Source organism: Megalobrama amblycephala, linkage group LG3 (assembly GCF_018812025.1).
Source record: "Megalobrama amblycephala isolate DHTTF-2021 linkage group LG3, ASM1881202v1, whole genome shotgun sequence".
In the NCBI taxonomy this organism is placed as follows: Eukaryota; Metazoa; Chordata; class Actinopteri; order Cypriniformes; family Xenocyprididae; genus Megalobrama; species Megalobrama amblycephala.
This window is the reverse complement of record NC_063046.1, coordinates 26858464-26882157: the sequence shown is the minus strand read 5'-3', so window position 1 is coordinate 26882157 and position 23694 is coordinate 26858464. Positions and strand designations below refer to the sequence as shown.

At 37.0% G+C, this 23694-nt stretch overlaps 2 protein-coding genes across 3 annotated transcripts in view; both read right to left on the bottom strand.

The window, feature by feature from the left end:
* smarcd3b (SWI/SNF related, matrix associated, actin dependent regulator of chromatin, subfamily d, member 3b) overlaps positions 1-8396 on the bottom strand; it is a 48762-nt gene extending 40366 nt beyond the window's left edge. Inside the window, exon 1 of the mRNA XM_048184735.1 lies at positions 7585-8396. Within this exon, the coding sequence (XP_048040692.1) occupies positions 7585-7596 (12 nt within the window). The 5' untranslated portion in view covers positions 7597-8396. The remainder of the gene's footprint in view (positions 1-7584) is intronic.
* Positions 8397-10884: 2488 nt separating this feature from the next.
* nfx1 (nuclear transcription factor, X-box binding 1) lies at positions 10885-23603 on the bottom strand. Of its 2 annotated transcripts, none has more exons than XM_048184729.1 (24): positions 23404-23603; positions 21976-22908; positions 21239-21400; positions 20726-20803; positions 20531-20636; positions 19207-19278; positions 18978-19117; positions 18774-18873; positions 18302-18519; positions 17462-17559; positions 17345-17375; positions 16712-16794; positions 16517-16625; positions 16271-16390; positions 14728-14807; positions 14321-14551; positions 13877-13950; positions 13510-13608; positions 13110-13151; positions 12890-12985; positions 12347-12413; positions 12104-12249; positions 11820-11924; positions 10885-11017 (listed from the first exon to the last, which is right to left on the bottom strand). In XM_048184729.1, the coding sequence occupies exons 1-24, from the start codon at positions 23423-23425 to the stop codon at positions 10942-10944; spliced, it is 3288 nt and encodes a 1095-aa protein (XP_048040686.1). In that variant the 5' UTR covers positions 23426-23603; the 3' UTR covers positions 10885-10941. The 2 variants fall into 2 exon arrangements, with proteins under 2 accessions (XP_048040686.1, XP_048040687.1); XM_048184730.1 differs by lacking the exon at positions 10885-11017 and adding an exon at positions 11025-11424.
* Positions 23604-23694: the final 91 nt, after the last annotated feature.

Sequence of the window (23694 nt, the reverse complement as noted above, 5' to 3'; positions counted from 1 at the left end):
TACTTCTGTCTCTTTAACCTACATACTTCATTCTCATTCTGTGTATGTGGACAGAGATGGACAGAATGAGGCCAGAGACAGTGAGGGTCTAATCGAGCTGGTATAAAGAATGCCTTTCAAATATTACAGCACAAAAGTAAACATTCATGTTTTTTCATTGTACAACAGACACACAGAACATCTGAAAAGCAACCAATCAGCTTTAAAGGCATCAACTCCATGTGTCAAAAGTGCCAATTCAATATGGATTTACAATAACAAGCCATTCGGCTAACCCACACTCTCTCTCTTCCCCTTGCTTACTTGGGTGGGGGTGGGGGGAAGCACTAAATGGGATATTGAGCCTTTCCCCTGTAAAAATTGGGTCAGCTCTCTGTAAGCTAGACAGTCTGTCTCAGAGACGCCCAGAAAGCACCATAGTCGGGCAGAGCGGCACACTGCATTACAGACACACACTGTGAGCCAGCTATCAGACCGCCCTGCCTCACAATTGTGCCCCTTCTGAGTCCAGGACTTTAAAGACATGTGTGGAAAACACTGTGGCATGTCCCAAGGCCCACCGCACAGCAGCCACAGACTTAAACTTAGGGAAATCACCTGTAATTATACATACTGTAAGACCAGAACACTGCCATTGGTTGTAAAGCATCAGGATCACTGTAATCAGGGTATCACTAATCAATACAGGGGTGGTCTGAACTGAATGCCCTTTATAGAGGACAGTGATACAACTATTCAGTCGAACAGTGATTTAACATTGTATCATTCCACTAAACTAAGCTAAAAATGAATAGTATTTAAAATAAAAAAAAAGAATTGTAAATAAAATTTTAAAAAATAAAATAATAGTAACATCCACCAAAAAAGAAGAAATTGTTCAATGGTAACAAAGCTAGCTTTGTTAAGAAAGCATCCTAAAAATGAAATTTCAGTTGTGTACGTACACACACACACACACACACACACACACACACACACACACACACACACACACACACACACACACACACACACACACACACACACACACACACACACACACACACACACACACACACACACACACACACAAAAACCCTCAAAGGCTTTAAAACTTATGTCATTTGTAAAAGATGCATGCTAAATAAGCATGTTATTTGCAATTAAATTAAACATTTATATTAAATACAATTAGCTACACTGTTGAATATACTGACAAGCATTTATTATAAAACAAAATATACTTTAATGTCATTTATATTAAAACTTGTAGGTAATTACACAATTGTAATGAAGTTGCAACACTAAATTTCATGAATATTATATTATCTGCAAACATTTTTTTTTTTGTTGTTGTTTTTTTGTTTTACAAATATACTTTCTTAAAAGTATAAAGTGCCCCTATTATGCTATTTTCCACAAAAATGATGGTCGTTATAATCGGTTCATTGATCTAGCTGTGTGGATCCCAGGTGGATCCACTACGTCGTGATTGTAAGGAGAATGTGAACTTTGTTAGGCACTTTGGTCTTCCATCTCATATCATGTTACGTCTTCTCGGCCAATCATCATGGAGAATGACTCTCTCTCACGAGCTCAAGTTAACCTTGTTGCCGCGGCGCTTAGGTCAGTTGTTTCTCACTAAGGTACGCCTAATTATTTATGTATTGTGGTAATTTGCAGTTCATGCCAAAAAGTTGTTGGTCTATAGATAAATAGCTGTATTCTGTACGTTTGATTTGTCATGTCACCTTTATTTATTTATACAGCTCTTTTTACAATGCAGATTGTGTCAAAGTATAGCTTTACAGAGATAGAGGGAACATTGGCTGTACAGCTGCTAAAATAGTGTGATTGTCCAGCTTAAGTTAGTTCAGTATTGATTCTTTACGTTGTAAAAATCAATAGTTATTAATTTAGTTCATTTACCTATTAAAAAAAGGCGTGTACGATAATTTTGTTCCAAATACGATAATTTTGAGCTTCTGGTACGATGATTGGACATTTCCAATCTGGCAACACTGTTTGTGCAGGAAGTAAGACTGGAATTACTGACGACTTGTTTTAGGCAGTTCGGAACGGTTCTTTCTTTTAGGAGACAATAACTACATTTGTCATGCTTTTTGATCTTTGAAACTTTGGTTACACTTTATTTTACAGTATGTGTACTTACAATGTACTTACCCAAGAACGTTCTGGTAATATAAGATAACATGGGTTAAGGTTAGGTTTAGGGGTAGGTTCAGGGTAATATCTTGTTATAACCCAGTTATTATAATTGCAATCAAGTGCTACCAAAACTTTGCAGCCCTAGTACACACTACATAAAAGGTAAAAAAAAAAAAAATACAATAGGGGCACTTTAATACAATTAAGCACACTTCTTTTTCAGAAGGGAGGAGGTGTAATCATGAAATGAATTCTAGGTTTGTCATCTAACTTAAAGGTGTGAACTGCTGACCATAGCAGAGCAAGATCATATTCTGAAATGTCCAAACTATAGAATCAAAACTGTCCACAGAGAATCCAAGCTAGCAGGTTGTGGCATCTCCCACAGAGCATCATAACACTGTTAAATCATGTTCATTCAAAGGGTCATCATGAACAATATAAGGCACTCTACTGAGCTGCAAAATAGAATTTGTTTTATAAATATCAAAATAAATATATATCAATTATTTGTGAAAAGTTAACTGTGCAAGCTGCATTTCTTTTTTCTTTTCATTTCTCAGTTTAGTTGCATTTTGTGCATAAGCAAATCAAACCCCCTCCTAAGAGCTTGCAGGAAGTTTCTGCAAAGCTGATTTTACCTCAATGCCGCCAAAGCATTCCAGCCCAGCCAAATAAGGAAGTCCTTAATTGTCCATATCTCTCTGCAAGGAACCTTGGACATAAAAGCCATAGACTTTTTTTAAGAGTGACCTAGTATTTTGGGGGACGGGAAACACATTTTCTGCTGATTGAATAAAAAAAATACAAGGCAACTTTACAAAACCTCTAAAGAAAAAAAGTAACAGTGGCCCCAAGTACACTTAGACACACACGACTGCAAAATATCAAGTGGCAAGTCAGAATTTTTTTTTTTACTTTTAAATAACTGATCCCAAGGTAAAATAATAATATACAAAATAATACATAATTCACAAACTCACAAAAGTTTTTTTACAACAATTATTTCACAATTGAAAACATAAACTTACTTTCATTAAACATTTTGCTTAAAAAAGTGTTTGTGCTTTTTTTTTTAAATAAATGTGATTTGATTTGATATTTTAAAATATTTGTAACGACATTCAAATATTTTTCGGGCGCACTGTGTTTGTCAAATGAATTAAAAATTCAAATAAATGAACTCACTTGGATTAAGTAAAAATACATATTTTAAAATTTAAATGCAAATACCGCAGGTGTCTAATAAATGAGAAGCCATATTGTTGGGCTGAACAAAGGGCAGCATCACATGAGGCGTATAGAGTCCAGCCATCCTATCTTTCTAATTCTTTACATTTAGACCAGCAGAAAGGCATCGAAGGAGAAGAAAAGAAAAAGAATGAAAGAAAGAGTATTTAATAATCACCCCTTCATCTCTCTCCCTGCTCTCTCACTTGTGAAAGAGCCGATTCTCCCCAAAGCTCTTGAGGTGTGACAGCTAGAAAAAGTGGGTCCTTGAATACTAATGGGATTTCTCTCACTCTTAGAAGATTGCTGGGCACTGAAGCGAAATTCTGTGATCCATTCTAAGTGTGGCTGGAATTGTTTCCTGAGAGAATACAAGGTTTCGAGCTCAAAGACACACCTGCGGCTTGGTACTTTAGACCACAACCTGGTACAAAAATGTCCTCATTTGAAACAACTGACTTAATACTTTGAAGCTAATCTGGGCAGCCACACGGTGTACAATCCTCAAAGCTTAAAACATTTAACAGATATCTAAGAAAGTTTCCGTTGAGAGGCACAGCAGATTGTAAGAGAACTTCTCATTATGTAATCAAATAATTTTACACTGTACATCAACAAAAGCAATTAATTGTAACTATAAAAAAAATTGTTAACACAACTATACCACAAATTACTAATTACATTTTAGTCTGTTTCTCGCAAAAAGCTATTACATGGCTTTTGAAAACAAGTTATATGGACTACTTTTAAGGTATCCTCCTGGTTCACTCCTGAGTCCTGATCATTCATTTTTGTCCTCTATAAAGAACAATCTGTGGTTTTAGATACACAAAATGTCTAGGCTTTGACCATGACAACGTTTCTTTTAATAAATGCCTGAAATAACAGTTCCAAACATTAAGAAACTGTATATATTGTATTTTATAATTATCAATTGTATTGTTTATTTTAAATCATTTTCATGGGATGCTTTTCACAGAAGAGTCTTATTTTCTTTTACAAGAAAGGCATTCTTAAATGCCTCTGTAGACGACATCAGGATTTACATGTTTTTAACTGTTGAGGGTACACTAGAGGGGCCGGTTGCACCAGCTGTGCGTAAGTTACAACTTAGCCTAGTCTTGACGTAAATGGGCACGAAGTTACAGCTTAGTAATTAAACTTAGCTGAAGCGTAACTACATGTTTCCAACAGACTGACTGAACTGCATCAATAAGCATAAGCAATAACATGTATGATAATGCTGACATTCACACTTGCTTACATTTTAAGAGAGAGAACATTATGTGAATGGATTACCATTTTGTTAGGGGCTCATCATCAACATGAACCCGTCCTAAACAGCACGGCGCTCTGTACATCACTCTGTATCTTTTTGTTTGTATTAGTATTTATTTACTGATGCTTATTCATTTCAAATACAGTTTCTGAATGTTATTTGTGTTACAAGTAAAAAACACCTATTATGATCACGGTTAAGTAGTATCATATTAAAAAAAATTTTACCGTTTGTTATGCTAGACAAAAGTTAGAATGAAGAATAAACTGAAATTCACAACACAACTTCAGCTCACGTATTTGAAGGCTGCTACTGGAATATTGAGGCTAATTGTCATATTATGTTAGTTACAAACTAGCTAGTAGCCTCTGGTGTGAACTTTACATTCCAATTTAAGTAAGAAATTACAAACGGCTGGTGCAACCCTACCCTGGTGAACACTGTAAAAAAAAAAAAAAATCCCAGAAAAAATTAGATGCTCATATCAAATGAGTTATTCCTATCTTTGACAAGCTATTATTTGACCAGCCATTATTAAATTATTAGTTTTGTGTATCACAAATTGCCCCTTTTAATTTCTTTTAAAATAAATTAATACTTCAGAATGCATTAAATTGATCAAAAGTGAAAGTAAAAACATTTATAGTGTTACAAACAAATTCTATGGTAAACAAATTATGGTCTTCTAATCATCAAATAATCCTAAAATAAGTATCATGATTTCCACAAAAAATATAAAACAGTTTTCAACATTGATAATAAAAATAAATGTTTCTTGAGCAAATCTGCATATTAGAATGATTTCTGAAGGATCATGTGACACTCAAGACTGAAGACTAACGGTTGCTGAAAAATAAACTGCTGCCATTACAGGAATAAATTACATTTTAAAATATATTCAGCATTTGATTGTAATATTTTACATTACTGTTTTACTGTATTTTTGATCAAACAAATGCAGCCTTGGTGAGCAAAAGAGATTTCTATTTCAAAAATGGTAAAAGAAAAAAAAGAAACCTATTGGGTTTGAGCAACATAGCGGGATGCATAAATTATGACAACTTTATTTGTGGTTGATCTGTCCCTTAGAATGAACTTTAGAAGTTAGAATATGAAATAATAAAAAAACAACAACAAAAAAAACCCAGCAAAGTTGCAAAAAATTGCAAGGAGGCCATGGAAATCGAATGCCATCAAAGCACACAAGTAGAGGATCAAATACAATGACCACAGACCACACCCACTCAAACTCACATTTAACATGAAATACTGCACACAGGCACACAAGACAATTAACATAAAATGTGCAGCGCCAGCTCTCATACAAATCAGCATGGACAGCAGAGTCAGACTGGCCAACATGAGTGGCCCTGTATGTTCAGGCTGTGGCAGTGTACGTTCCAGCAGTGCATCCGAGCAGAAGCGATGCAGCAGTTACAGAGAATTCCAGCTTCTTTCATATCACCAGAGATAAAAAGCTTGTGTATAGCACAACTACTGAATACTCAATTAATTATTCTGGTGATTCACTCAGCATCAGCAACCACCTGAGACTGATATAGGAGGCGGGGCAAATTTGTGAGGGAACAGCAACTCAATGCTAAGATCACAAATGCTTTGTCACAATATTATTTTGAAGGCAACAGGACATGCTACAGGAAAACAGACCTTTTATAAGTCTGTCCCACATTATAATATGTTGTCATATAAAATAGCACTTCTCTCATGCCATTAAGAAAACTGCCCATAAACCCCCAGCTCTTTCTTGGTGTAAGTGAACAGACATTGATGTTAGGGTCACTCCACTCATATAAGAAACCGCTAAATTATGATGGAGCATTATAATATTAGTCCTGCTGGGGAAGAGGAAAGCAGCACATCTTAATAACTAGGTTACCAAAGACTGGAAAGCAGAATACATTCAATGTAATTGCATTGTAATGTAATGTAATGTAACTGCACCAGGTGAAATTATAAATTTTAGAATTCAGAGACTATAAATTAGTGCAGGAGCATTAAATAATATAATATACGTATAACAATGTACTACATAGTGTTATAACCAGCACTCAAAGACTTTTTTCACCAAATATTCTTTGTGATTTCTCCAATTGTTTGTGATTACTAGAAAAAGATTTCAGAGAATGCATTCACAAAGAGCTATTTATAGTACTAGAGAATGTTGTTTTATTCAATAAAGATATTTCCATGCCTTCCAAATCTATGCCTTTTTTTTCCAGGCCTGAAAATCACAGTTTTAAAGACCCTGACATTTCAAGGTTTTCATCACTGCAGGAACCCTTTACAGAGAAAACGACTGAAGCTTAAAACAATAACACAAAAACTAACTTGGTGAACAAAATAATGCTGACAGCCTCTGTATACGCATCGCAAAACTACTTTAGTTATATTTCTAAGATTAATCCACGTACCCATGATAAATCACATTCCTATACTTGAAGACAAACTAACACTTTCAACCCTAACAAATGAAGGTGTGAGGTAATTAGGCTCTTTACAGAGTAGTTGGGGGCATCGGGTGTCTCTTAACATCCCCACTACAGCCTTACATGCTGATTTAAACCTCTCACTCCAGAGAGTCATCTCAGCCCATCCGAACTGAAGACCAGTGATGGAGAAGACAGGATTAACACGTGCACCAGTGTGTGTGTGCGCGCCCGCGCGCGCATTCAGGACCAGTTCGTGTGTACTGTCTGGCTTCATATAATCTCTATCTGCTTTTTACATTGCCAAATAAACTAGATCCAGTCGGAAAACTCCCATGCGCACTAATCTGTCTGCCTGTGATGAGATGGGCGGATTATACACCATCAGGACGGCAACAGACCGCAGACACTAAACACTGTTGTTTAATAAGTGCTCAACAGAGCAGATGACATTCTTATGATGTCCTAAAAATGTCCTACCTTCCTCTCCATGGCAGATGGTTACTGTGGCCGGTTGGTCGCTAAAGGGCAGCGGACGACAGATGAAGAAGCGGATGAGGAGCGATGGAGATGAAGTTCTTGATAGCTTAAATCAGAAGCACACACTCCCTGTTGCTCGGTGCTGGAGTGACTGGACAGTCAGTGTGGAGAGAGAGGCAGCGGAGTGAGGAGGGGATGCAGCCAGAGACGGTGAGCGCTGAGGCGCAGGCGCGTCCTGTCCACCGCTGCTTCGAATAAAACTCGGGGATTTGGAGGGAGCGTCATCAAATTGCGCTCCTCTCCCTGCGCGCCGTTACAGTCAGTCAGTCTAACGGGCTGCTGGAATACAGTCGGAACTTTGTTGAACAGGCCTAATATATTAAGCAACATGCGTATGAAAAGTCCGCCAAATCTCTGCATAAGAAGATGAGAGTGAAGAAATGATGGCAGATTAAACAAGTTTACAAAGACTACTTGTCATATATAAGTGGTCTTCCCCCTTACTATAACCGGCGTCTATAAACTTGTGACGCCGACAAGAGCTCTTAAAAGGGGTTAATATGTGTAATTATTATTAATATAAGATTATAAGTGATATTTAAACTCAGAAATGTGAATTCTGATAATTACTGACCATCATGGTGTTCTGAAACTATAGGACTTTCTTCTATGGAACATAACAGATGTTTATGTCCATACAAATTAATCAGTGGCGACCAAAACGGTTACTGGCAGTTCGATATTCTTCTTTTAGTTCCACAGAAGAAAAAAGTTCATACAGTTTTGGAATGACATGAGGGCGAGTAAATGAACCATGACGAAATTTACTGATTTAAACGTTTTCTAAAGATTCTATTTGGTACTTTCCTCTTTTTTTCCCCCTCTGTCCAGGCATCTTGCAGTACAAGGGTCCAGCAGCAGAGGCCCTTCATTTTGTAATTTTGTTCCACCACACACTCACTGAACAATGAGAGACCAACATTCAAGCACCTTACTGTCAATATCATCCTCAGGAGAAACTGTCCATAAACATTAATATGTATCTTGATATAAATGGATGTTGACATCACTAAATTATGATGGAACATAATAGAATTCCTGTTGGGATGAGAAAGCAGATAATCCTGAAGCCTGGAAAGCAGAAAATGCATGGACACACAGGTTTGAGCCATAACTACTGTTGAGCACAATTTCACACTTAAATTAAATGTGTGCTTTCAGAAGTATTTATTGATTATGCAGTTATTTTCAGCTTCTTTAACAATCTTCCTAACACTTATGTCCATCTTTGCTCCATTAACATTCACTCTGAGTCACTCCTGACACTTAATTGTCTATCATCACAAAGTTACTTTTAAAAGTAATGCATTACAATATTGCGTTTCTGCCCCAAAAAAGTAACTTTTTATGGAAAGTAATGCGTTAGGTTACCTTTGCGTTACTTTTTCTCATCTGGGCTAGGCTTGCTTGTTTGTTTTATAATAACAAACTGCAATTGTAAAGGCCCTTTCACACCAAGAGTGAAAGGAATAAGCCTCAGGCAGAAGGAAATGCAAATTCACGTCTGTACAGTAGAGGGCACAGCTCAAATAAATATTACAGCTGTGCTGACATTCTGGATTGCAGAAGAAAAGGATGCAGGAGAAGAAAGTAAAAACTAATAAAAAAAGACAAATATGATATTTATCTAAAGTAATTTTTACTTAGTAGAATGGTTGAATTGGATCATCGAACGTTAGCAGCAAAGACACTGGCTAATAAAGTGAGAATAAATACAAAAAAGTATATTTATATTTAACATTTAATTGCAGTTTGCGTAATATTCTGAATTTGCATTTCAGTTTTTATTCATTTTATTCAATACTGAATCTGTTTTTGTAGAAGTGAGATGAGCAAATGCATGCTCACATTTAGTCCTGATTTCTCTCAACACAGGGACGGGTAACTTGCGTTACTTATTTGAAAAAGTAACTAAGACATTTAGTTTTAAATAAACAAGTAATGCGTTACTTTAGTCCGAAATTGAATACTTCCCTATTATATATAGCATTAAAAAAAAAGGGAAAAAAGGGCAGCAACAGAGTAATATGTCTGAATTCAAATTAGTAAATCGTTACTAGAACTAACATGAAGTAACATGTTAGACTTTCACTTCCCATCATGCTTTGCACCAGGCTAAATTGGGAGAGTAAATGTTGAAAAGGTGTTATTTTTTGCATTTTTAGAAAGATGAGAATATGGAGACTTCTTACAGTTTAATGTTCTATTATGTAAATGTTTTTTAGAGATTACCGTTGTAGTGACGTGTTGAGCTTGAGCTTCGGTTGAGGACCTGCTAACAAGATTTGCCTTTTTTATATAATAAAATAAATATCATAAATATCATTTTATAAAATAAATATCATTTATTAAAAAATAAAGTATCATTTCTAGACTGCCAACACTGATTATCATGTGTAAATAGTTACGTTTAGTTTGTTGTAAAGGACAAATCAAAAGTTGTTGAAGTGAGTATGCGCTGGACACTTTACTATCCCATGAGACCACGGGAGATGACTTATGAATGGAGGTGAAGCGACACAGCTAACGCTGGTAGGTCACGTGATAATGACAACATGGTGCAACATGTAGTACCAAAGCCACTGGAACATAGACATCATAATAATGTCTATGCACTGGAAGGCAAGCCTGCAACCTTTAGCCAAAAAAACGTATCGGCTAATGCTAACGCTCCGGCTGTGGCGGTACGCAGGGAAGGATACCAGAGGCCATTACACGACAGGCTGAGATTTCGTGATTTCGTTAGCGGTTACAGTTTCTCCAATGGTAAGAGATATAATACAATAATACAATTTCTGGTAGTACTTTCAGATTACATTCATACTACACACATTCAAACTATATAGAACACTAAATAGTTCAAATTAAAATGTAGTGCAAAGGCATTACAGATGCACCATATTTACTTGAGTTGCACTTTATTTTACAGTACATGCACTTTCAATGTACTTACAGTGTACTTACTCACAAAAGTACTGAGTAATGTAAGGTAACTACATGTTTGGTTTAGGGATAGGTACAGGGTTAGTACCTAGTTATTACCCAGTTAATGTCATTACTACAATAAGTACATAGTATGTACATGCAAAACAGGACTGTGAGATAAAGTGCTATCATTACTTGTAATGCGTTACCCCAACACTGCAAATACATCCAGTATTTCAATGTGTTTTTAACAGCTCTAGATTCTCACTTTCTTTGTGTTCAGAACTGTGACGCTATAGTGAAAAGAAGTCTATGGACTTTGGACAGTTTTATTTTGTGATTATTTTTACAATGACCATTCAAAACTTCATTTCAATCCTGCACATCAAAATAATCAACTGTGGGCTCCTCTTTAGATGGTTTCATCCAAGCGTTACTATTTTCAGCCCTGAAACAAATGTGAATAAATAACTTTATTAGTTATGATACACTTTACACTCAACAAAATATTACATTAATCCACAAAATGAATGGGGGAGAACATCTGTCCAGGCTATACCAATATTATTTACTATGAATGACAAAACTGTTGATTTACCAGAGGACTTTAAACAGTCCACATCATAACAGTATCAGAAGCTCATATGAATAATCATACTCATAATTTATGATAGGGCCTTATAGAGTAATCATATATACACTACAGTTCAAATGTTTGGGGTGATTAAGATTTCTTTTAATACTTTTATTCAATAAGGACGCATGAAATGCATCAGTATAGACATTTATAATGTTACAAACAATTTCTATTGCAAATAAATGCTGTTGTTTTGAACTTTCTATTCATCATTGAGTCTGGAGGAAAAAAAAAAAAAAAAAAACATTTCAACAAAAATATTAGGAAACAACTGTTTTCAACATTGATAATAATCAGAAATGTTTTTTGAGCACCAAATCATCACATTAGAATGATTTCTGAAGGATCATGTGACTGAAGGCTAGAGTAATGATGCTGAAAATTCCATCACATGAATAAATTCCATTTTAAAATATATTCAAACAGAAAACTCTTACTTTAAATTGAAATATTTCACAATATTACTATTTGTATTGTATTTTTGATCAAATAAATGCAGCCTTGGTGAACATAAGAAACCTCTTTTAAAAACCAAAACAAAACGAAACAAAAAATTCTTACAAATGCTAAACTTTTGAACAGTCGTGTAGTGGTGAGATGTGTGTGAACGTACTTGCTGTTGTGTTGTTTGATGTGGGCAATCGGAGGAGGGGCTCTGGTAACAGTTTCCCTTTCAATCAAAGCTGCCAGACTAGTGTTGGGACATGCTGCTTTCCCCCTGAAAACACAACATATAAAACAATCGTGTTCAAAAGTACACAATGCTACCAACAGGGCATATGTTTAACTGAGAGACATCCTCTAAGTTTACTTGTGTTTGCTTTTATGCTTACCAAAAGAATAGTTTTCAATATTACAGTTAAATGCCTAATCTAAAATTGTATAGTTTCTGCTGACCTGATGGCAGTGACCACTACATTACGCTTGGGTTCGCTATCATAGCTGACACTTTCCACACCATATGCCTCAGCTAGCTCATGGATAATTCTCCGGTGTTCACGCTTCATAGGTGGGAAACAGTGACTCCTTTTAGATTGTTTACCCTGAGGAAAAACACAATTACAGAGCTCTAAAAATGATGTGTTTGGGTAGTCGATTTTAAAGAACTATTTATGAAGTGATTATTAGTGTAAATCTTACCTTATTAGCCAGTTCTACTAAATTTTTAATCTCTTCCTCAATTTCATTGACAAACTTGAAATCTTTCCTGTAAAAAAAAAAAAAAAAAAAATCCTAAGTGTGAGTGTTCAGGCCTTCACGTAGCTCTGTAGTAGACTAAACATTTAACATTTGTGTATATATTCTGCAGTTTTTCTTTAAACTGTCAAAGCAAATGTGTACAATAACCCAAACTCTACTGCCAATGCTTTAGTGGACAGTTACTACTAATGTTGAGCCACGAGACAAGAAAATAAAAGATAAGAATTTGTTCATTTTAAAAACAGGATATGATCCCAATTTCTATGTTTGGAGCATGGATCCTTTTGAAAACAGTCCTGTATAGTTTGTACAAGCAATAGAACCTTCAAAGTGTAGTGAATCAAACTGCAAGGCTGCTTTCAAGAATGCAACAGAAGTATTTCAGTAAAATGATCGGTGCCTTCATCGTGATGTCTCATACTACCATGCCATATATTTATGTGCTGTTGATGCATTCTTGCACTATTTTAGAATGTGAACCACCTTGCATCCTCTTTGAGAGAGTCAGTAAATTTGGAAGGCAGTGACTTGTTGAAGGGATCCACTGACTGATCAATCTGCAGGGCCTCAGCCAGCCGTCTAGAGGCAAAAGAGAAAACATCAAAAACAGCGCAGCCACATAGACACATCTAGAAATATATACAGGCACAGATAGAGGGATGTGTAAATAAAGATGAAAAAGGCAGATTTTATTTAAGATCACCTGTTCCTCTCCAGCGTAGCACACTCTTGATCACACTCCAATCTGAATAAGAGAACGTCAAAATAAAAAGGTTACTCCACAACTGAATCGTATTACTAACAACACATACTTCCAACTTCTGAGGTAAAAGTTACTATAAGAAAGATTTTCTTCATTTATTTTAAACAATGTATTACAATGAAGTTTTGAAATTAACAGCCTCTGGAAATGTATTTAAATCACCAAAATCATTTTTACTTGATTTTGTGTCTGGTGAATGTTAAGTTCCCTGCTCTCTTTTGAACTTGTCAGAAGAAGCAAAGATCACTTATTCTGTCATTTACATAAGGTAAACAGTGACCCACAGACTACTCTTCTGGACGACTGATAAAAACAAGCAGTTGTGCAAGCTTTAGTATACCTGGCCTTTTTCTGCTCCTTCTTTGTAAGCTGTCCAATGTCAACAGACTCTCCCAGCTGCATATCTGACAGCTTACTGGCCACGGAAATAGCTGCATATCTGCAGAATATAGAGATGAAAATTGACCTCTGATCAACAAGAATGTTTGACACTGTTAGCTGCAGTCTTATTTACAAATGTATATCATTCATTTTAGATGTATCAACTTGCTGTGACTGTACAACCATCAGTGTTTAGCGGGAAAAAAAGGAATAAGAAAGAAAAGAAACTGCTGGTGATTCAGCCAAATTATCAACATAAAGCTTAACAACTATACTATATTACACTGAATGTCTATGAATGCTTTGATAGCATGCTGAGTTTTAACCTTTGGTAGGAACTGGCTGCATCAGCACAAGGGACAGTCTCTTTCTTGCGGCCACAGTCACACTGCAGTGCCACCTAGGGATTGAAAATGGGAAATAAGTGTGACTATAATGTAAGACTCACCATTTTGATTCTTTTTTGGTAAATAATCAATGTGTACAGATATTCTGCTCTTTTGATCTGTTTTCTACACTTGAAAACAACAAATCATCTGAAGATTAATTATGACAAGCTTTAACAAACCATAATTTACACTGCTTCATCCCAATACTTTAAAATAACCTATAAAATTGGTCTGTGAGCACATGCCAGACCACCCTGCAGCTGAGGAATCAAAGTAATCAGATCAGGCTACAGCTGAGGAAACAAAGGGCCGCTTTGAGCAATAACTGCATGTTCTATCAGTAACCCACTGAGTAGATTTAGGAAGAGAGAAAGTCTGTACCTTGGCAGTGCAGATATTGGGTGGACAGGGGATTCCCGGATGGCAGGGAGCAGCACAGGGGTGCCCACAGCCAGGTTTAGGATGAGTGCATGGCTGCTTACACTCTCCCTCTGCCTGGCATTCCCCGCGGTGGCATATCCTCTTACACCGATGAGAATCGCAGGGTAACAGCTTATCACATACTAAACCACACGAGATGTCCTGCAGGTGGCATGGGATATTACTCCTTTGCTAGGGAGAAATGTGAAAATGCAGATGATTTGGAAGATTTGGAACTTTCCTTGAATAAATTATTTTGATGGGATATTCAATGCATTTAAAACTACCCACCTTTTACATGCTATGCTTAAAAATGTAATTTAAAAAAAATATATGAAGACTGGCTTGTTTTAAAAATGTCTTTTTACCTCATGATTACCCATGCACCACTTCTTAGTGAGATAGGTACAGGGAGGACATCTTTCCTCACTATGGCATGAATGGAACACTATGGGAAAATCATATAAACACAACCATCAGCTGCACCTTTACAATTCATATAACTTTAACAGTTTGGGGTCAGTAAGTTAAAAAAAAAAAAATTAAGCTCTTTCATTAAGCAGGGGAGCATTAAGTTGAAAATAAAGACTTTAACATGGTTAGAAAAGATTTCTATATTATATATATATATATATATATATATATAAAAAATGCTGTTCTTTCGAACTTTCTATTTATCAATGAATCTAATGAACAGTTTCCACAAAATTATTAAGCAGCAAAACTGTTTTCAACATTTATAATAAGAATAAATATTTCTTGAGCAGCAAATCCTCATATTAGAATGATTTCTGAAGAATCTTGTGACACTGAAGACTGGAGGAAAGGGCTGCTGAAAATTTAGCTTTGCCATCATAGAAATAAATTGCATCATAAAGTATATTAAAATAGAAAACTGTTATTTTAATTTTAAAAATATTTTACAATAAGTATTAAACAAATAAATGCAGCCTTGGTGAGCATAAGCCTTTAAAAAAAAAAAAAAAATCTTACTGACCCCAAACTTTTGAACAGTAGTGTATCTGAATTGTATCTGAACTGAAAAATGTCAAGGGTAGGAACATACAGACTGACAACTTTCATAATCAATCATATATGTGTGTATGGATTAGGGGTGTAACGGTACATGTATTCATCCTGAACCCGATGAATACAGTCAGTCACAGGCGATCCACATTCCTTAACTTAACTTGAACTTACAGAAAAAAACAGAACTGGCGTCACGTCAGTTAAGCTTTTTCCGAAACCTCAATAGGGATGGCGTAGGATGTAGCGTAAGCTTTTTGAACTGTGAGAGTTTTACACTTTCTTCGTAAGTTGAATACGGAAGGCGGTCTGGAGGAAGCTAGATATTTGACTTCATAACTTGTTAAATATGGATATTATTTTACACAAACGCATCGCTTCGCTTCAGAAGGTATTTATTAACCTCCCGGAGCCGTGTGGAATATGTTTATGATGGATGGATGGATGTGGATGGAAGCACTTTCTTCAGCTCATACTCGTTGATCCCGCCCACTGCCATTATAAAGCTCGGATGCGTCAGGATATTTATTAATTTCTCTCTGATTGTGTTCATCAGAAAGAAGAAAGTCATATACACCTAGGATAGCGTGAGGGTGAGTGAAGCTTGGGGTAATTTTCATTTGAAAGTGAACTAATCCTTTAAGAAAATTATAATTATAAATGAATTTATTTAAACACAGACACATTTGTTTAAAAAAAAAAAAACACTTTTTACACTTTATGTTTAGTTTCCTCTGCCCTGCTGTACTGAACCGTGACTTCAAAACCGAGGTACGTACCGAATCGTCATGTTTGGGTACCGTTACACCCCTAGTATAAATCTATCTATCTTCACATATATATGTTACTGAGAATATCTGTGATTGTCTGAGAAGGCAGGAGTACCTGGATGATCACAATCATGACTCCGGGTGCACAAGTTTTTACATTCAGGAGGTCTGGTTCCACAAGGGATGGGCGGGAAGAGCACAGTCTCCCCACAGTAGCATGCCAACTCGTCAAAACCTTAGAAAAAAAACACACAATGCTGATATGAAGAAAAGGGATGGACATACATAAAGATGTTTTTGAAGGCCAGGTTCTTTAAGGAAAGATTCAATACATGAGCATCACCCTGGTGCTAAAGCTTACTGGTTTGCCAACAAGGCTGGCAGTTGCCACGGTGACAAAGGTCCTGACATCGGTGTAGACCGCAATTGAGCTTGTAGCCACAAATCATTGAGCACTTATGCTCCATATCCTGATAAAGAGATAGAATGTTTACTTAAAACTCCCTTGGTATTCTTGCACCAAGACAAAACATTGATGAAAATATAAAAGGCTCACCACACAACACAACTCTCCACACTTGTGCCTGCCACAAGAGCGCTTCTTGATGCAGCGTTTCTCACAGGTAAACACCATGTCCTCTGTAGAGGACAGTACATTAAAGGGTTAGTTCACCCAAAAAATGACATTTCTGTCATTAATTACTCACCCTCATATCATTCCACACCTATAAGACCTTCGTTCATCTTTGATGAAATCCGAGAGACTGACGTAGAATATGGAAGCACTGCACTGTCTATACAACGTAAACAGTGTAGGAGACTGCCAGAGAGGAAATTGTTGAATAAAGTCATTATTTTTGTTTTGTTTTTGCACACAAAAAGTATTCTCGTCACTTCATAAAATTAAGGTTAAACCACTGCAGTCACGTGGACTATTTTTAACAATGTCTTTACTACCTTTCTGGGCCTCTTGGATTTCATCAAAAATATCTTAATGTGTGTTCTGAAGATGAACGAAGGTCTTACAGGTTTCGATGTGAGGGTGAGTAATTAATGACAGAAATTTAATTTTTGGGTGAACTAACCCATTAGCATTACAATTGCTACTCTGGATACTACATATAATGTGTTACAAAGTGTTAATTACATAAATAACCACCCTGTTGTCCCACAATCACACAAACCTTACCTTCAGTCTGAATCACTGCACAAGGAACTTCCTATAAAAACAGAACAGAGTATGAATTACATTTTCAGTTTTCAAAACTTCTTTGACTTTTGTGCAACTGTACAATAGCCGTCCAACCTTGCTATTACTGCCACATCTGCATTTAATAGAGGATGTCAAAGAGCATGGCCCACAGCTGTCCTCATGGCAGAGCTTTTCACACAAGTGGACAGAATCTACAGCAGATCAAGAAATAAGAAATAAAAAAGAAATAAGAATTTTGAACAGTTTTGTGTTGAAAATGTTACACTTTATGCTTATGTAAGACAATGAAAATGTCAAGTATTTATTCCCAACTCTAAACACACACTTTCATTGAGTTTGAAATAAGCAAAAATGTAAATATTTAATATTCTGCCAATATATTGTAACAAGATGTCAATAAAATGTAGACTTTGTTGACTTATAACTAAGTCATAAACTATATAAATGTGTGTATGACTCAAGAATACTCTGCTAGCTGTTTTCAAACAGGTTTCTCAAAACCTTTTCTTTCCTATAGTGAGGTATATCTGAGTGAAACGGCTTCTGGAATGAGAAAAAAAAAAAAAAAAAATGTAGGGCAGAACTTGATTTTGTCCATTGGAATTGATTTGATCATTATCATTTGCTAATTGCTTCGATCTCCTGTGAGTGACAGGTTGCTGGAGGGGAGGAATTATTGGTGCACATCATCAGAGAAGAGTTGTTGTAAGAGGTAGGGGAAGTAAATGTTTTTGATGAAATATTAAGAGGGTACATTCATTAAAAAAAAAAAAAAAAAATTACATGCATAGATCATTTATAATAAACATTTTATATTCCATACAAAATAGGCTCTGTTGATTTTGATTTCATGGTGACTTTAACCAAGATCAGAAAAATAATTTTTTTTTTCAAAAGTATTCAATTTATGTATAAAAAAAAAAAGGCCCATACCAGCATCTCCACATGGCAGTGGCTTGTTGCAAGTCTTGCCACAGGAGGGGATGGGGTCAGTACAGGTCTTTCTCTCTGGGTAGCCGAGCTCTAAAAGCTTAGAGAGTGGAGTCTGTCCACATGAACAATAGCGTACCAGCTTGGGGCTGAGTGCACATGGCTGGCACTGCCCAGGGTGGCATGGCTGCTGACAGCGATGAGACTGGCAGTCTAGCATCCTAGAGCAACAGATTGAGAGATAAGAGCTCACAAACATTTACTGAGAATGCATGCAAAATTAATGAATACAAATGTCTTTAGAAAATAACCAAAAGTAAAAGGTCAAACAGGCCAAAAATAATTAATGAACACATTATTAAAAAAAGTCTAAAAACACAAGGTAAGTTTGATATCAAGGCTCCGCATACAGCAAACTTGTAAAATTATTAATTTCATACATTGACAAGTGAGGAGATTTTACGTTAGTACGTACTTTCCACAGGGCTTGCAACAGGAGAAATATCCTGATCCATCAAAATTCTCACGATCAGTTCCACATGCCACCTCTCTGAACGCCACACCACAAAAGCAGGCTGAAAGAGTACAAAGACATTGCTGGAGAATTACAATGTATAAAATTAGATGACTAAATAGACTTATTTCTAAATAGAAATTTCACAAGGACTAATGTACTTACCTTGCTGGACACGAAATTGGCAGGGTTGGCATGACCCTGAGTGGCACACCTGGGCACAGGTGTGTTGCGAGCAGTTCAGAAGAGCCCCACAGACCTCTTCACAAAGCAAAGGTCCTGCCTGACTGCAACGCACCTGTTTACTGCACAGACAAGAAAACGCTGTTGTTTTGCCTGCATATATTTGGGTAAATTATTGCATACATAGTTCATTGGAAATAGTTATTAGTACCTCATTCTCCCACAAATGCAGGACTTGGTGATAAAAGCCGGGCATTGTGGGCAGGGCCCAGGATGGCACAAGCTACAAAGTGCAAGAGAAAGTCTTATCATGCAAGAAAGACCAATGTCATTACACAATATTACAGATGTGCAAACAATTTAAAAAGAAAGTGAGTTACCTGAATGACTAGTTGAGTAATCACTCTTAAAGGATTAGTTCATTTCAGAATTAAAATTTCCTGCTAATTTACTCACCCCCATGTCATCCAAGATGTTTATGTCTTTCTTTCTTTCTTCAATCAAAAAGAAATTAAGGTAAAACATTCCAGGATTTTTCTCCATATAGTGGACTTTAACAGCTACCAATGGTTTGAAGGTCCAAATTGCAGTTTAAATGCAGCTTCAAGGGGTTCTACACGATCCCAGCAGAGGAATAAGGGTCATATCTTGAGAAACAATCGGTCATTTTCTAAAATAAATAAAAATGCATATACTTTTTAACCACAAATGCTCGTCTTGCACTAGCTCTGCGATGCGATCATCATGTTGGAAAGGTTACACGTGACGTAGGCGGAAGTACCAAGCAAATGTTTACACAGCGAACATTTTTTTAAAGGAAAAAAAAAAAAAAAAAAAAAAAAAAGGTAAAACAACGATGTCGATTTTCAAGTTGGAGGAGAAAATGAGATGGAGTTTTTCACCCTACTGCTGTATGCGTGGCATATCACAAGATGAGCATTTGTATCTAAAGTATATATATATATATATATATGCTGCGTTGAAACTGTAATTTGGACCTTCAACCCGTTGACAGCTGTTAAAGTCCACTATATGGAGAAAAATCCTAGAATGGTGTCCTCAAAAATAATATTCCTCATAATTTCTTTTCAACTGAAGAAAGAAAAACATAAAACATTAGCATCTTGGATGACATGGGACTGAGTAAATTATCAGGACATTTTAATTCTGAAGTGAACTGATCCTTTAAGAAAGCCGTGTATATTAAATCTGGTTTCACTGTTTATTGTCAGTAGTGCAGAAATGAATAAATTACCGCTAACACAGAAGTCACTATCAAACTAAGCAGTTTTCTATTGGTCAACACAGCACATTTGTTTGACCAACTTGAATGCAAGCGAAATCTGTGAGGAGAACTTTTTCACCCTCACACAAAACTCCCGATAGCATGATGTATTCCTACTGAAATTTGCCAATTATCAACAGAAAATGTGACCACACATTTAGGGGGTGTTTACATGACACTTTATACATTCAAAAACAACCCACTAGTCTATTTTTCAGATTTACATGGTTGTGTGATGCTGGACTCTTACATGTTACAAGGGTGATTGCAATCCGCTCCACTCCTCTTTTTTCCACACATATCTCCACAGCTATGAGGAATCTCAGTGCGCTGAAACTCAGGATTGGTCACCTTCCCTGTCCATTAAAATGAAATTCTCATGTCACAAACTTCAAAATATTCAGACAAAACATCATGTGGGGAGCAGAACACATAATAATCTTACCACAGAAGCAGGTGTACACATTTGGGGCCTTCAGTGCCACATGCTGGCATGCAGGACAACGCCAACCTTCAGTGCCATCTGTAAATATTGAACCATTTAAATTTGTTAATAAATTATGGTTATTGTAGTATAATGGACACTGCTGAGGGTACGCCCACTGTATTTGGCATTTGTTTTTTTAAATTGTATACCAGTATAGTAATGTTAAAGTCCCTTTCAATGAAAGTCAGGTCACTTTGTGGACATATTTGCAGTAACTCCAGGCAGCTATTTCGGGCATACAGGACCAACTCCTATCGACTTTAAATGGGGAAATATTGAAATCTCAAATTGCTCATCAAAAATTACATATTTCAAATAAACAAAATCTGACATAACCTGTTTCATAAATGTTGCTTCTTACATTAATATGCCTTGAGCATATTTCAGGTTGGTCCTGCCATTGCACATATGCAGTCTTAAGCGGGACTCTTCTAAATGCAGCTATTTAGAGGTGAGAGGCGATTAACATACCATCAGCTTGAGATGCAGGAGATCGAGCCCATTTCTTAATGCAGTTAAGGTGGAATACATGGAAACAGCTCTGACAGCTCCAAACTGGAGCCATGACCCGAATAACTTCACAACAGACCATGCACTCATACTTTTCCTCCGTCAGCTGCTCAATTAGACAACCTATATAAATATACACACAAACAGTGTTGAAGATGATGTTAAAAAGCTTGTCAGAGACACAGAAATAGTGTCAGACTCAGAAATTTGTCCATTATTAAAAGGGGTAATTCACAGTTGTCAAGATGGGCTTTAAATAAAGCCATTTTTTTTAAATCGGTGACTAGAGAAAATAGAAAAATAGGGCTGCTGCATTTCCTTTTACCATAACGGTAGGAAAACTTCAACACCCATAATGCACTGTGCACTGCCCCTCTGTCCACCTGACTGCCAAAATGCAGAAATACACTCTTTAGTTGTAACAAAAGCCCGGGGGCGCTGTCAAAAGTCTGCCGTATGATGACATGATTTGTGTCAAATAAATGGGTAGATCTGACAACAGGTAACATGGAGGAGGAGTACACATTGATCATTTATATAATACCGACTATGCAACAATACAAAGCTGGTTAAAAATCAGCAAACATGTCCTTTATTTATAATACCAAGTATTTACAAACAGGGAGCACTGTAACTGTAGGTTCTAGAGAAATGACAATCATTTGTAAAGAAGGTGCCCAACAAAAAAAGCACATCACCTGTCTGTGTTTCTTTGCTTTTGGGAGGCTCCATGCGCTTCACCGGTCCTGTTCTTCGCTCAGGACCTCCACCTCTCCTCGGCCCAGGATTTTGCAGCAGTGGCCGTTTCCCTCTCGCACCTTCTCTGTTCCTGTTGGACTCCTCATGTCTTCCACCATCACCTTCTGCACCTCTCTTCTCCTCCTCTCTGATCTGAGCAGGTTCTCTTTCTCTCCAGTTACCCTCAATCCCATGGTTGAGGGTCGTTCCTTTCCTCCGGGAACTGGGCTGCATGCGGCGGTCTCCACCTCTCCATCCCTTATGGTTCCTCTGCTCAGGCTCTGGATGTTCATAAACTGCTGCAGGCTTTGCTTCTCCTCCAGCAGCCTGATTTTCCTGGTTCTCCTCCCTATCCCTGGGCAGAAGCTCCTTTATTGATGTCTCAGCTCTCACTTTATTAGGATTCTTTCTTCGGCTGTCTCGATAAGACTTAGTAACCTCTGCTTCCATGGTTATTTTTTCCTTCTTCTCCTCATCTGTCGATCTGTTAGAAGGGGGTGTGTTGGAATGCTTAGGACCACCAGCTCCACGTTCCCATCCTGAGCAGTCGCTATCACTTCCAGGTTTTGTCCATCTTTCACTCTGGGGGTGACGATCATTATTGCGCCTACCATCTACTCGTCCTCCTCTTGGTCTTCCTCCTCTGCCTCTACCTCTTAGGCCTCCTCTGGTGGCAAGTTCAGGAGGGGGTAATATATTGTCGGCAGGGTTTTCAAACTCATTTTGAGTGTGATCAGTCTCGCTGAACTGCCTAAAGTGATGATGAGGCCTAACATGTTGAGCCCTCCAGTCCTGACTGTGGTCCAGCTGTCTGTAACTTCTCCTGGAGTGAGGCTGCTTGGATTTAGCTTGCGGTACAAACTCAGCAGACTCTGGATTCAACTTTGATGCGTCTAAATGTGAAGACAAACGGTTAACAGGATCATTTTTTCACCCTTTGACTTTATTACTATAGCATTATCTATATAGCCATGACTGAATGCTTTGTAGGCACTGGACATTATGTACACTACTGACACAGCTTTTTTTGCAACAAGCTGTAACGTCACATGGCAAAGAAGCCTATCACCTGATTTTCTCTCTACTGTTAGAAGATCTGTCGAGTATCGACCAGATGGAAATATGATTCATATTTACTGAAACTCTTACGTGCTTTTAACTTAACCAACTTCCTTCCACGTGACAATGACTGGTAAAATATTCTCTAAACTGTGAAATAAATCACGTAAAGATGTTACAAAACGTCTCTTTATTTTATTTTCTGAAATACTGAGAAATTGCTGATATAAAAGGCTGAATTCACCGTCACATTTGTCAATACACACACACACTTCACTACAGCTAGCCGTTGTGAGGCGAGCAACGTTAGCCATAACCGCTTAACGTACCTGTAATGGAGGCTTCAGCCATTCAGCCGGAACTCCAGACAGATTAGGCGAGGTTTCCTCAGAACTGCTGAGTATATGATAATTATACTGAGAAGCAGATAAAAAGAAAAAATGTTTATGAACTAAACACTGACTGAGTTGGTGCTAGTTATGCTGACACTGCTCGTCCAATCAGAGGTCGCTGGCAGAGAGACACGTGACTGTGGCGTCACAGCTATGACGTAATAGACGTAAGAGATGTAAAAATTAATTTTATTTTTTTATACAATTTATGCTTTTCACTCCTAGTTA

Coding starts and splice junctions, on each gene's coding strand:
- nfx1 (XM_048184729.1), bottom strand. CDS start 23,425: ATGGCTGAAGCCTCCATTACAG. Junction 22,909..23,403: donor GGCTGAAGCCTCCATTACAG/GTACGTTAAGCG, acceptor CTTCACATTTAG/ACGCATCAAAGTTGAATCCA. Junction 21,401..21,975: donor AAGCAAAGAAACACAGACAG/GTGATGTGCTTT, acceptor ATATTTATATAG/GTTGTCTAATTGAGCAGCTG.